Source organism: Emydura macquarii, unplaced genomic scaffold (assembly GCF_026122565.2).
Source record: "Emydura macquarii macquarii isolate MOO-44397 ecotype Brisbane River unplaced genomic scaffold, CSIRO-AGI_Emac_v2 contig_3345, whole genome shotgun sequence".
NCBI classification, from domain to species: domain Eukaryota; kingdom Metazoa; phylum Chordata; order Testudines; family Chelidae; genus Emydura; species Emydura macquarii.
This window is the reverse complement of record NW_027133482.1, coordinates 7,405,737-7,420,706: the sequence shown is the minus strand read 5'-3', so window position 1 is coordinate 7,420,706 and position 14,970 is coordinate 7,405,737. Positions and strand designations below refer to the sequence as shown.

General features: G+C 51.7%; 1 protein-coding gene across 1 annotated transcript in view; it reads left to right on the top strand.

The window, feature by feature from the left end:
• DCTN1 (dynactin subunit 1) overlaps positions 1-14,970 on the top strand; it is a 129,610-nt gene that overhangs the window by 97,542 nt on the left and 17,098 nt on the right. The window contains 9 exon segments of the mRNA XM_067533554.1: positions 3,171-3,375; positions 4,662-4,740; positions 5,743-5,902; positions 9,751-9,855; positions 10,209-10,400; positions 11,270-11,386; positions 12,320-12,472; positions 13,836-13,996; positions 14,717-14,885. Of these exon segments, the coding sequence (XP_067389655.1) occupies positions 3,171-3,375; positions 4,662-4,740; positions 5,743-5,902; positions 9,751-9,855; positions 10,209-10,400; positions 11,270-11,386; positions 12,320-12,472; positions 13,836-13,996; positions 14,717-14,885 (1,341 nt within the window).

The following is a 14,970-nucleotide window of genomic DNA, read 5'->3' as shown; positions in this document are numbered from 1 at the left end:
GGGACAGAGCAGGACTAGGTGGCACTCCTGCCATGCTCCCACCCTGGACGTTCCCCTGTGCTCCCCCAGTTTGGGGACCACTGGTATAGATGTTAGTAGGGTTAGTATAGGTATGGAACAGGGTTTGTCATGGGTACAGGGCTAGCTGCACCCTGTCCCCCTTCTGGTCTCTCTGAATGAACCCGTCATGCCATTCTCCCACTCCTGGACCAGGCCCTGGGCTACAGCCCCATGTATCCTGCATGCTTACCTGGGAGGTCTGGCTGGGTTCTGGCTCCTGCGAGTCTTCCCTTTGGGGTCTGTGACAATACAGTGAACAGGCAGCCTTCTTAGACCAAAGTGCTGCTAGTTTTAACCATAGGAACGCAGCATTTAGAGAGAGGGCTTAAAAGAACACTCAGGCTATGCACATCTCTCTCGTACCTAAAGGTTTCCATCCCCAATGGCAGACTGAACTTCAGACGTCTCCAGAGGGTGCATGTGTCAGCCTGGTTCCTCCAAACAACTACCTCATCTCCTGAGAGAGTGTTCCTCTTTAAACCTGCCACTGTTCTTTTGGGCCTCCTTCTGTCCATCATCTCTTAACAGCCCTCGTCTTCAGTCATGTTTTCCTTCCTGTTGGTTTTTCCTGACTGCCCGTTAAACGAACCCAAGATAGTCATACAGTGGTGTGACGTTCCCCTGTTGCAATCTGGGGAACTCCAGTCCCCCACACGCCTGGAGCTCATTTCACTCAGCTCTGCTGTGAGAATCCCCATTCCTGGGCTGTTCACGCACAACCTCCAATATGTAAACTGCTCCCAACTAAGTGAGTGAGTGCTTCTAGCCAGCCACTCCTTGGTTTATACAACAGAATGACACTAATCACTACCCCAGTGCCAGATACAACCTCAGGAACCTCTGTCTTGCAATGTCCAGCTATGCCCACTGAACAACGTAAGCTCATACAAATTTGTCAATGTAACAAAGAAATTGATGTGCACCAGCCTTGTTATTCCAAGTGGAGTCTCCAACACACTTCAATCCAAACGCACTGCTTTAGGTAGAGCAAACACATGTATTAACTGCAGAAGGATTTTAAGTGATAAGTCAAAGCATAACAAGTCAGATTTGGTCAAAAGAAATAAAAGCAAAATGCGTTCTAAGCTAAGCGTAACATTTTCAGCAACCTTACAAACTTAGGCAATTCTAACCACAGGCCGGCTGGTTTCCCTTCAGCCAGGCTCTCCCCTCTGGTCAGCTCAGCACTTCATCTATGAACACCCCCAAGCACTTGGAGGTGGAAGAAAGCAAGCATAGCAAATGTCTCCTCTTTTTATTATAATCCTTCTCCCCTTTGGGGCTTTGCCCCCTGTCCACCTTTCAGGGTCAGGTGACAAACAATGTCCTTATATGGACTCATCCCCGTCTGATTCATTGGGCATCACCTCCCCAGGGTTCCAAGCTGGCCCAAGGGAAGGGAGGTGACTCACTCAAGAGTCCAACTGAAGCCCAGGCCAGTCCTTTGTTCCTGGAAGGATGAGCTGGATTTGTCCTGTATACGCCTTGATGAGGTGCGAACTGCCCCTCTGCTCCTGGAGAGTTTTGCCTGGACATGTGTCCTCATGGCTTAAAACATCTTTGGGAATATTAAATAGTGCAGCCTCATAATTATACACATGACATTGCAACCAACCTACTACTATAAAGTAATGATCAGTACCTCATGAGCCTTCCAGAGACACAGTGTGACAAACTTCGCATTAGATAATGCGCAGTCATGGTATAAGGGTGAACGTAGGGGTGCAGGGCGTCAAGAGTGAACACCCCAATAACCAGCTCAACATACAGTGTTCATAAATCACTACAGAGATGCTGCAATTCCATCAAAGAGTTATCTCGTGATAACTGCAGCATTAATGCAAGTTACTTCTGGATTTCACTGAGTCTATTCAGGATCTAAGCTGGAGCAAAATGGAATATCTCAAGGACTGTTCTTAAACAATTTGGTTAGACAGTTCAGGTTTCAGGAACCTCCTCTGAACTGAGCAAACCTATACAGGCATCTGTTAGAAATACAAATCTCTCTTGCCTGCTTCAATGCCCTGAAGGTGTATGGTGGCTTTTTTCTGGCACTCTTAACCATAGAACAGCAGGGCTTTTGTACTGAGGTAACTTTTATTCTCTGTGTATATTAAGTAGCTCCTCTTTCTGCAGTAGAATTTCTGGACAGTATTTAATTCTCGTTTTTTAAAACCTCTTTCACCCTTTGTATTATCTAATATTTGTCCTGTTATCCCCTGCACAGCAAGATCGGAAATCATCAGCCTAGTGTCACCAGGAAGCTAGTGTATGTATCTTCTCATACCTCATTATATGGAGAAATGCTGACTTCTGATGTGAGTCATCCATCATCTGTCTGTCTGATCCGTCTCTGCTCACGACAGAGAATTTTTCAGTAGCTCTTTGGCTCTGTGTGGTGCTGATAGTAAACAACTGTGAGCCACAGGTTTTATTCTGGCTACTGTCTGTAACTCTCTTAAATTCTTCTAATCTTTTCCTAGAGAAAAGATTTCCTTGTAAAGACTTCTGATACTTCTTGGGTAACCTTCTTTGCCAAACCCGGCTCTGGGCTGGTCTGTATGATAAACCGTTTTCTTTGTCTTTCTCACTGTGTGACAGTGTTGTTTCTGCACTGCTGAATCCTGCTTTCGGGTGTAATTTAATGCCTGCTTCCGTTTTCTGATGTAACCATTTCTCCTGTCTCCCAAGGATAGATACTTGCTCTTTGTACTTTTGGTCAGACAGTCTAGACTTGTGTATCAGTCAATACACCTGAGCTTCCAACTCCCTCTAGGCTTCGTCTCGCTTCCTTGGGAGAAGTTCTGATTTACTTTTTCCTGCGTATTCCTTTATGACTCACCAATATCTCACCTGTGTATTCACTCAGCCCATCTGTTCTTAGGTGCATGACAGCTGCTCAGTGCTGACAACTAGCAATGGCTTTTCCCCTGCCTATTAGCATTTACTATCTAGGGTTTGACTCCATACAGTTCTACAGGAACGCTGTCACTGCCAGGATTATCTGAGCTGTGTAGCTTGGGTAATGGTTCCTGTTAGTGACCACGTCTGCCCCATCAGACTTCCATTGCATTTGTAAGAGGTCCTCTCCTGTTTCTGCCTGACTGCAGGAAGCCAAAGATGCATTGGAAGCCAAGGAGCGTTACATGGAGGAAATGGCTGATACAGCCGATGCTATCGAGATGGCAACTCTGGACAAGGAGATGGCAGAAGAGCGGGCCGAATCCCTGCAGCAGGAGGTTGACTCTCTGAAAGAGAAGGTGGAATATCTCACAATGGACCTGGAAATCCTGAAACATGAGATAGAAGAGAAAGGTGAGAAATGCGGGGACCAGTCCACTGTGAAATGATCTTGCAGGTGAAGGCATCAGTCTTAATGCAAACCTGTGCTGAGGAGTACTGCATGTGCGGGGTATTCCATTGTGATGAATGCAGCATAAATACCTAAATACTGAGCTATACTGATACATCCTACATCCATTGGCGTTGGTGGGAATCTTGCCATTGATAAAATAAATAGTGATATGTCACCAGGAGCAGACAGTATTCACCCAAGAGTTCTGAAGGATCTCAAATACGAAATTGTGGAACTACTAACTGTGGTATGTAACCTATCCTTACATCAGGCTCTGTGCCAGATGATTGGCGGATAGCTAATATCATGCTGACTTTAAAAAAAAAAGGCTCCAGAGGCAATCCTAGCAATTACAGACCAGTGAGCCTAACTTCAATACCAGGCAAATTGGTTGAAACTATAGTAAAGAACAGAATCAACAGACACATAGATGAACACGATATGATGGGGAAAAGTTAACATGCTTTTGTAAATGGAAATCATGCCACACCAATCTATTAGAATTCTTTGAGGGGGACATTGTATGCTTGGACTTTCCCTAATGGGCTTTCTACCTTTTCATAGGCCAGGTAAACTTTAAAAATACCCAGACAAGGAAGTGAGCAGCCATTAAATACCGACAGCATGAGCTGCTGGCCGTGCCAGCGCGCCTGCAGAACGGTCGTCCGAGAGCCCCCAGGACTCTCCTGACTGGACATAGCCTGCCTGTACGAAAGGAGCAGTAATTGAGGAGACCGCAGATGGACACACTGAGCGGGGTTGCGGGAGGGATGGGGGAGATGGACAGATTGAATGGAATGTGGGATCTTCAGTGGGGTGGATGGGGAGGACGACATGGTGCGGGGGGAAGGGAGGTAAGGGGGCTGCTAGGATCAGCTGGCCATGTCGCATAGAATTGCAGGGTTAGAAGGGACTGTGAGGCTCATCTGGTCTAAGCCCTAACGTCTAGCTCTGCTTTAGTCAGCGCTGTGCTGGCCTGCAGCAGCAGCTGCTCTAGCCCCGCAGCTCCCCTGAGCGCAGACTGTGCCATACAATGCGGTAGTTCTTAATGTGAGTCACTAGCCGCTCATAGACTTAGCTGAGCTCGCCACCCTCCCGTCACTAGATTTGAGCGCTGCTCCGCTGGTGCGTTCGCCTCCCAACCCCCAGGTGTCAAATCTCGGTTGCTTTTGCGAGAGCTGGCTCTGGATAGCAGCTGATTTCCCTGCTAATGCTCCATGACGTCTCTGCTTCTCTCTTTCTCCAGGCTCAGATGGGGCTGCATCCAGCTACCAAGTCAAACAGCTAGAAGAGCAAAATGCGAGGCTCAAGGAAGCTCTTGTGAGGTACAAACCTTCCTCCTCCATGATATTGCCTCTGCGGATCCCCACTGCAAGCTCATGTGCCCTGCCCCCTGGCAACAAAACCTGCTGCAACGCAGCAAGCCAAAGACCTCTGTTCTCGAGCCCGGGCATTAATTCCCCCTCCCTTCCTCCCTCCCTCCCTGCCCCCCAGCGCGCACACATCTCCACATGCCCTTTGGTTCCTTTCCAATTCTGGGCACGTCTTTTAAACCTTCAAAGGAATAGGAAGTGGGGCAGGTCCGTATGGATCTGCAGAAGTTACATGTTCAGAGAACATGAGATACTACAAAAAGCAACCACTCTACTTTCTCCTGATACTCTGGATATGTGCCTGCTACTTAAATATGTCATAGCAGGTCGGGAAGGTGTGTGTTTGCCACAGTGACCAGCCTGGGATGCATTTTGGCAGTGTCCTGCACACCACTTGTTCAGGTGTCTACTGAACTGCTTAGCATCGTGGAATGGATGTTGCATCTGTCTGTAGCCCCAACGTGGACAACCTCTGAGTGTCCCAGGGAAAAGCTTCCACTGCATGGTCCCACTGATGTATCTGCTGTAGTAGTCTTTGACTAGTCTTTTCAGGTCACAACCCTAGAGTCTGATCTACTGTTTCCATGAAGAGTTCAATTACAAGCTGTATCCAGGGGGTGGAACATCCCTGTTTTGAGTGAATTTGCTAAGATAGCTTTGTAGCAATCTCGTCTAAGAGTCGCTTTACTACAGAATGGAGATCTGAGCCAGCTGGGGTAAATGAGTTCCCTTTGCACTCAGCACGGCTGCACCAGTATCTCAGCATTGGGACTGGAAGCTGTCCTGAGCGGGATGGTCACTGCTAGTGGAAGGAGAGATGTCCTAGCCCAACTGATTCTGAAGGGACTGCAAACAGCTGAGGGAGGGTCTAATGGCAGGAAAAGGGAATTGCTGCAGTGATCGCAGTCCCTGGATCCCTTTCAGTTTGTTCTGCATGTGTTTGCTCTGTTTAAGGATGCGAGATCTGTCTGCATCAGAGAAGCAGGAGCACGTGAAGCTTCAGAAACACATGGAGAAGAAGAATTCAGAGCTGGAGATCTTGCGTCAGCAGAAGGAGAAACTGCAGGAGGAGGTGAAGCAGGCAGAGAGAACCATTGATGAGTTGAAAGAGCAGGTGAGTCAACCCGCGGATGCTTCAGGGCTTGAAAGAGGGTCAAGGAACCACTGCCAGGCAAATCGGTGTCTCCTGAGAACTGCTGAGTGTGGGGCTCTCGCTTATGAACCACACACTTAGAGCAGCACTTTTTGCTGCTGCAACATCCCAGGAGGCAGTGCAGGAGTCCCGGGGAATCTTGCTTTATGGTCTGCCCTTCTCCAGCACTGGAACTGTGCTGGACTCTGTGCTGTAGTTCTAGTCTGGCTGCAGGATGCTTCCTTAAATGTAAGAGCTTTGCACCTTGTGTCTCAGAAACCTTTCCAAAGGAGATGCTGATGGATGTCTTATTCCCTCTGGAATTCTGTGCCACCTGAATATGTCTGCCTTAGCATGGCGTGGTCATGAGGACAGACTAGTCACAGCCATGCAGAGATTTTCATGAAGTTGTGGAGCATCTCGGGAAGGTTCCTTATTCACTACAATGCAGTGTGCTTACCTTTGCATTTCACGGGCTTTCTAGTGGCAGTCGCTGAACGTCTGCTGTGGAAGAAGCAGTCCCTACAGCATGTAAGCTCTAGCTTATATACTGGCTTTACAGGTAGTTATCACTGGCGCTACTTGATAACACACAAAGGGAGAGAAAAAAAAATCCTGTTTGTTGAGATGTCGTGAGAGTGAGCACCCATTATGCCACTGGTAAATCTGACCCATAACCTTGTCCTGGGCTTTGGTGCAGAGCAGAGAGCTTTGGAAAGGCCAGGCTCACGTCTGGCAAAGCAATAGAAGACCGATTTCTGTGAGATGAATGTTTTAAACTGACTAGAGATTGTGCATAAAAGTATATTTGGCACTGGTGTCATGATCTCCCAGGTTCTGTGGCCACAGTGGCTGTGAAAATTAAAGCCAAGCATTTCTTCCCATCTCCTCCCCCTCCTGGAAAATTGCGTGTTCTTCAAGAGGTTTTGGTTTGAATCGCACACTCTGTCCTGGTGTATGTTGTTCTCTCATAGGCCTGGAAAAGGCTGCTGATTTGACCCAGCAGCCACTCCTTTTCCTGCACCACCCGTGCGGCTGCTTGTTGCCTAAGCAAATCAAGCTAAAGATCAGAGAAAAGCAGGAGTGTCTCACAGCCCGGCCGCATGATTCCATCTGACTGCAAGCTGCACGGAGGCTTGTTACAAACTCACAACAGAGGCCTAAACTGATTGTATATCCCAAACCAAAAAATCAGTACATAGGAACAGCCCTATTGGGTCAGACCAATGGTCCATCTAGCCCAGAATCCTGTCGTCCGACTGTGGCCAATGCCAGGTGCTGCAGAAGGAATGAATAGAACAGCTCATCCTCAAGTGGTTCAGTAGGAGGACCAAAAAACCACCGCCATGGCTTCACAGAGAGTAAAAGAGGCGGTTAAAGACGAACAGGCATCCTTGAAAGATTAGAAGTCATGTCCTACTGAGGCAAACAGAAAGGAGCATAAACTCTGGCGATGAAAGTGTAAAAGTATCATTAGGCAGGCCAAAGGAGAAGTTGAAGCGCAAGGAGCAAAAGACACACATTAACAGCAGAAATGTTGAAGTATATCTGAAGCCGGAAGCCTGCCAACCAATCAGTGGGGCCACTGGACAATCGAGGTGCTAAAGCAGGGGTGGGGAACCTTTGTTATGTCAAGGGCCTGATGGTGGCCCTGGCGGCGGGGGAGAATTCGGCGGCGGCGCAGTTTTACGGCGGCGGCGGGGTTCCGTGGGGGGGCGGGGGGCAGTGCCCACCGCCGAAGTCCCCCCGCCGCAGAAAAGGGACAAACGGCGGCAGGGTTTTCGGCGGCAGGGTTTCGGCAGCGGGCACTGCCCCCAACCCCCCCCCCCCCACATAACCCCGCCGCCGCCATGAAACCGCGCCGCCGCTGAATTCCCCCCCCACCACCAGGTCCAGAACAAATCATATACGGCCCACGGGCTGGACGTTTCCCACCCCTGTGCTAAAGGAACACTCAAGAAAGACACAGTCATTGTGGACAAGCTAAGTTAATTCTTTGCATCAGTCTTTCTGGCAGAGGATGTGAGGGAGATTCCCACACCTGAGCCATTCGTTTTAGGTGATCAATCTGAGGAACTGTCCCAGATTGAGGTGTCGATAGAGATGGTTTTGGAACAAATTGATAAACTAAACAGTAGTAAGTCACCAGGATCAGATGATATCACCCCAGAGTTCTGAAGGAACTCCGATATGAAATTGCAGAACTACTAATTGTGGTATGTAACCTATCGTTTCAGTCAGCCTCTGTACCAGATGACTGGAGGACAGCTAATGTGATGCCAACTTTTTTTTTTTTTAAAAGGCTCCAGAGATGATCCTGGCAATTTACAGGCCAGTCAGCCTAACTTTAGCTATAGTAAAGAATAGAATCAGCAGACACCTAGATAAACATGTATGTTGGGGAAGAGTCAACACGGCTTTTGTAAAGGGAAACATGCCTCACCAGTCTGTTAGAATTCTTTGAGGAGGTCAACAAACGTGGAAAAGGGTGATCCAGTGACTGTAGCGTACTTGGACTTTCAGAACACTTTTGTCAAGGTCCCTCACCAAAGGCTCTTAAGCAAAGTCAGCAGTCATGGGATAAAAGGGAAGGTCCTCTCCTGAATCAGTAACTGGTTAAAAGACAAGAAACAAAGGGTAGGAATAAATGGTCAGTTTTCACTGTGGAGAGAGGTAAATAATGGAATCCACCAATGATCTATACTGGGACCAGGGCTGTTGACATATTCACAAATGATCTGGTAAAAGGGGGAAACGGGTGGCAAAGTTTGCAGATGATACAAAATTACTCAGGACAGTCAAGTCCAGAGCTGACTGTGAGGAGTTAGGAAGGGATCTCACCAAACTGGGCGATGGGCAACAAAATAGCAGATGAAATTCACTGTTGAGAAATGCAAAGTAATGCACATTGGAAAACATCATCCCAACGATACATTCAAAATGATGGCATCTAAATTAGCTGTTACCACTTAAGAAAAAGGTCTTGAAGTTGTGGATAGCGCTTTGAAAACATCAGCTTAATGTGCAGCAGCAGTCAAAAAAGCTAACAGTGTTAGGAATCATTCAGAAAGGGATAGATTATTAGACAGAAAATATAATGCCACTGTATAAAGCCACGGTACACCCCCAACTTGAACACTGTACGCAGTTCTGGTTGCCCCATCTCAAAAAACATATATTAGAATTGGAAAAAGGACAGAGAAGGGCAACAAAAATGATGAGGGGTATGGAACTGCTTCCATACGAGGAGAGATTAAGAAGACTGGGACTTTTCAACTTAGAAAAGACAATTAAGGGGGGATATGATAGAGGCCTATCATGAATAGGGTGGAGAAAGTGAATAAGGAAATGTTATTTACCCCTTCACATAACACAAGAACCATGGGTCACCCAATGCAATTAAGAGGCAGCAGGTTTAAAACAAACCTCAGGGAGTACTTCAGACAACACAGTCAACCTGTGAAATTCGTTGCCAGGGATGTTGTGAAGGCCAAAATTATAACTGGGTTCAAAAAAGAATTTGGATACATTCTTGGAGGATAGGTCCATCAGTGTCTATTAGCCAAGATGGTCTGGGATGCATCCCCATGCCCTGGATGTCCCTAAATCTGACTGCCAGAAGCTAGGACTGGATGATAGGGGATGGATCACTTGATAAATTACCCTGTTCTGTTCAATCCCTCAGAAGCACCTGGCATTGCCCACTGTCGGAAGACAGGACACTGGGCTCGATGGACCATTGGGCTGACCCAGTCTGGCCATTCTTAGGCAAGGTTGTTGGAATGGGAGAGCCCAGATCAGGATTAAGCTTCTGAGTCTTGTGTCCTCAGGTGGATGCTGCCCTGGGTGCTGAAGAAATGGTGGAGACTCTGACAGAGAGAAACCTGGACTTGGAGGAGAAGGTCCGGGAGCTGCGTGAGACTGTCGGTGATCTGGTAAGCCACCAGCAGGCAGAGCTCTCTGCTGTGGGGTCAGAGAGGAAGGAGGCAGAACACACGCTTCTCCCTGTGTGCTGGCCGAAAGACGAGCGCAGTAACGGGAGAGCTGCCCTGGAGGGGCTGGTCGCCTGATACAGCAGAGGCTGCTGCCTGAGCAGTGATGCTGGAGGGCTCAGGCGAGGCTAAGTGAGGTCACCATGCTTGGTTGATCTCCCAAGTTCCTGCTGGACATGATCCCTGCGGCTGGTCTCCGTTCAGCCCCTACGCGGTGCCCTTCCCTCCCCTGACAGCACCACACTCCTGTGGCCTGCCAGGCTGTGCGGTGTGACGGCACATCTTCGCCCTGCTAGGAAGCCATGAACGAGATGAACGATGAGCTGCAGGAGAACGCCAGGGAGACCGAGCTGGAGCTGCGTGAGCAGCTGGACATGGCAACGGCACGGGTCCGTGAGGCAGAAAAGCGCGTGGAGGCTGCGCAGGAGACTGTGGCAGATTACCAGCAGACCATCAAGAAATACAGGGAGCTGACCGCACACCTGCAGGTAAAGTCCTGGAGCACCGCGCTGTGGCTGGTGGGGTCAGGAGAGGGCCTGCTCCCAGGCACTTCTGGGAGGAGCTGGCTGGACAGCCCCTATCGGAGCAGCCACTAAGGCAAGGAGGCAGAGCCCTCAGCAGGCAAGAGCATGGCAGAGGAGAGGGGACCAACCCTGCTGGGGTCATGTTGTCTGTAAACCACTGCAGAGACTTCCACTGGCTCTGCAAACAGCTGCCGGTGTCTAGCAGCTGGGCTTCTGGTTCAGATGGGATTTATCAGTAACACCCAGCCAAGCCAGAGGAGCCTGAATACTAATGTACTGTGAGGGAAACTTCCTCTGCTTGTGCTTGTGCTGCCTGCCCCCTGGCCATCCAGCTGCCCCCAGAGCTGCTGGAATCTGTGGGCTAAAACGGGAGCCTGTCAGCGCTGTGTTCATTTGTGTCCCAGAGGCTCAGGTATGAAAGGGGAACCCTGTGTGCAGATGCATTGGGTTCCCCAAAGGGTTTCCTGGGGTGCTGGCTGCAGGCAAGTGAGAGCATCATGGAAATGCCGGGGGGCAACCTGGACATCTAGTTACCCTCCCTGCCCTGGGCAGAGCGTGATTGTTCTCCTGGGCTCTGAGCACTCTGCCTTGGCCTTGTGTTCTGAGCTCTGGGCCTAGAACCAGTTCCCAAGGGGCTGTCTCCTCAGCTGAGTGCACCTTGTCAGAACGTCTGTCCCAGATATTCAACTCTCATGCCTCTTCCTGGATTGCCCCGTTATCCCCTCGCACCACAGAGAGCCCTCCCAGGGGTATTTGGATAAATGCCCTATGCGGGGTGAGGAGGAGACGGCAGTTCTGTGCCTTCTAATTATCACCTTTCCTCCTGCGATCAGGATGTGAACCGAGAGCTCATGAACCAGCAAGAAGCTTCTGCTGAGAGACAGCAGCAGCCTCCACCAGAGATGTTCGACTTCAAGATTAAGTTTGCAGAGACTAAGGCCCATGCTAAGGTAGGGCTGGCAGCTGTGCGTGTCGGACCCAGCTGTGTGTATTCTAGTGGGCAGTGCTTCAGGTGTCCTCATTCGGGGACCACACCTTGGCCGGGGGGAGCGTACAGTGTAGTTTCCTGTGCACGGGCAGGGCAGCTTTCAGAGGCTGCCATCTTACTCTGAGGGCGTTCGAGGGCTGTGCCACTAGTGAGCGAGAGCACCAGAAAGTCTGCAAAACGGCTTACCTGGCGAGAAACCTCCCCATGCCCATCGGTGCCATGGCGAAGCGGGGTGGGCTAGTGGGCTAGCAAGAGCCAGGCAGGCAAGGACTGCTGCACTCGCCTTCCTCCCAGCTCTGTCGCTGTCTTGCCGTGTGTGGCCTTGTGGCAATAACCTCCCTGTTTTGAAAATGGAGTCCTTAGCTACTCGCCGGGGTGCTGGAAGGGTTAGTGTGTGTGGCGCTGGGGCGCGGAGGGGGTGTTACATGTACCTTTGTTCTAGAAAACGTCAGCCACACAGCAACTTTTTTCACGCAGCTGCACGCACTTGAAAATGGGGTTTTGTGACACAAATGGCCCCGAGCCATTACGTGACCTTCTGCCAGCTGGAAGGAACGCTAACAAGCTCAGAGCCAGGATGTCGTCCACTTTGCCTGCCTCAGGGCAGGAACCCGTGCTTCAGGGCCTGATCCAGGCTGTGAGCACTAACACAGTGTAGCTAATCGACAGTCAGCTGGACTCTCCTTCCCTACGGCAGCTGTGGGAATGTGGGGCACTGAGCCTGGGGCAGAAAGGGGCTCGGCCTCTTTAACCTACCGTCACGTCTGCCATTCTCTGTAAAACACCACTGCCCTGTGCAACGCAGCAGGCGGGATGGAGGCCTGGGGAGGCTGCCTCACAGGGTCTCTCGCCCTTTCTTCCAGGCTCCTTTTGATTTTCACTTTGTCTCTGCCAGGCCATCGAGATGGAGCTGCGCCAGATGGAAGTGCAGCAGGCCAACAGGCACGTCTCCCTCCTCACCTCCTTCATGCCTGACAGCTTCCTGCGCCACGGAGGGGACCACGACTGCATCCTGGTGCTGCTGCTCATTCCCCGGCTCATCTGCAAGGTAGTGAAGGGCGCCCAGGCACCCCTGCTGCACCAGGCGCCTCTGCCTTTGATACGCTTACATCAGGCGTCGTCAGAGGGAGAAAGCGAGCAGCTTGTTTTCATCCCACGTCAACTTATTTCTGTGCTGCAGGCTGAGGTGCTCAGGGCTGCTCCACTGGCCCCCAGGTGACGCTGTGGAGTGGAGCTAGGCCCTTCCTCACCCAGGATTCAGTGACCCCGGCTAGCCCATCAGAGTGGCACTGCTGGGCTCTGACGGGCATCTCATCTGGGCGCTGGCTGCCAGGATTGGGGGCCAGGGGCCTGTGGTGGGTTGTTCTACTCAGTGCTGGATGACACTACCTTCTGGCGGATCTGGGGATGAGCTGGGTCAGGCCGAGGCCCCTTCCAGCGGGTACAACCCCGTCAGTTTCTCCTCGGCAGCCCCTCTCTCGCTTTCAGCCGCCACAGCGTCCTCTTCGTGACTCAGCCCCCCGGCCAGATCACTGTCGTGGTTCCCCCTTCTGGGGGGGAGCGTCTCAAGGTTCCTGCTCCCCAGCAGTCTCAGGCCATCTTCAACTTCACTGCCCCCCAGGGCCACTCCTGCAGTGGCAGGCAGAGGAACCTGGGCCCATCCTGTGCTTCAGGTTCCGGCTCAGGGACCCCCTCCACAGCAGCTGAGGTCCCCTGCACCTTGCTGCCTTTCCCAGAGCTGCTTCTATGCCTCCTGGCCCTTCCCCACGCCTCTGGGTTTGCCAGCCTCTCAGCTCCCTCCTCCTAGGGAGTGGCGTCAGGCAGCTCATCTCTGCAGCCCCCTCTGCTTCCAGGTCCTCGTCTTTCGTAGATGCTCTGCCTGGCACTTGCAGGTGAGCTTCTCCCTACGGAGCTGCCTTCAGCCTAAAGCTTCCCTGTTTGCAGCCTGACCAACGGATTGGGCCCACCTGGCCCAATTCAGCTCCTGCAGGGCCAGTGTGGGGAGCACACCCCATCACAGGGCCTAAAAGGGGGAGGATGCAAGCAGGGGACATAGTGGGGCAGTCGTGTCTCAGCCGCAGAGGTCCCTCGGGGAGCAGAGCTGAGTAGTGTCTCACTGGGCAGGCTGTAGGGGAGTGAAGCTGATGGAAACAAAAGAGAAACGCCTGGGTCCGATAAAATGGCAGCAGTGAAGAGCCCTGGGACTGAAGCTGCATAAGTTGGCGTCTGCTCAGGTCAGGTCAGGTCCATGCTTGTCAGCTGGTGCCAGGGAGAGCCTGCCCCAGCAAGCACAGCTCTGTGGCAGGGATGCTGGGCAGTGGGGAGCAGAAGGAGGGGCTTGAGCCGTGTGAGGGATGTGCCTCCGTGCTGGGCAGCCCAGGACTCTGACTGCCCTGTCTCTTCTGGAACAGGCCGAGCTGATCAGCAAACAGGCCCAGGAGAAGTTTGAGCTGAATGAAAACTGTGCTGAACGTACAGGCCTCCGGGGTGCATCCGGGGAGCAGCTGAGCTTTGCTGCAGGACTGGTGTATTCACTCAGCCTCTTGCAAGCGACGCTGCACAAATACGAACAGTGAGTAGCCCGTGCGTTCTGCACCGTGCACACAGCCTTGGGTCCCAACTCGCGGGGCAGGCAAAACCCCGGCGCGCTGTGAGGAGAGCACATAGGATGCCCCATTGCTGCAGGGGGTGGGAAATCCCTCACATGTCCAGAATGGCTGCGGGCCAGGGAGGCGCCTCATCCTGAACACAGCAGCCAAGGGAGGTGCCGTGTGGGCTCTGATCTCCAGGAAGGCGTTCACGGTGATTTGCCAGAGTAGCATCGGATGAGATGAAGAACAGTCACTCTGCTGGGGCACGCTCTGTCAGACCACGTCACGTTACTGCTGACGTTCGATGACGAATCATTCCGTCGGCAGCTTCCCGGGCGCACCACTGAAGCGCAGAGGAAGCTCCCCAGCCGAAGGCATGAGGTCCGTGCTCAAAACGTACAGCAAGCCCAGTGATGTCGAATAGACTTTCTCTGGCGGTGTCCCTTCTCTGTGCCCCAGGACAGCAAGTGCTGCTGCCTTTCGTCTCCTGGTCCCCTCTCCTTTGGTTGTCTGGGGCCGGTTTTAGATGCTGAGCACTGGTTGCTCCCATTAGCTTTGGCTGCTCCACACTTGTGAAAATCAGGCCCAAGGCATCTGAAGTTGGGCATCCAGAACTAGAGCCCCTGGAAATTGCACGGCCCCTGTATAGCCCAGATGCTTGTTGCAGACTAGCTGATATCATCTGCTTCTCCTCCCCCCAGGGCCCTGGGCAAGTGCAGTGTGGAGGTCTACAAGAAGGTGGGCATGCTCTACCCAGAGATGAGTGTCCATGAGCGCTCGCTGGACTTCCTGATTCAGCTGCTGCACAAGGACCAGCTGGATGAGACTGTCAATGTGGAGCCGCTGACCAAAGCCATCAAATACTACCAGGTAGGAAATGAGGCCTGTGCCACAGGCAGGGCCTGGCTCTGTGCCCATCTGGATACTGAGGGCACTGGCTCTCGGTCAGGGTCAG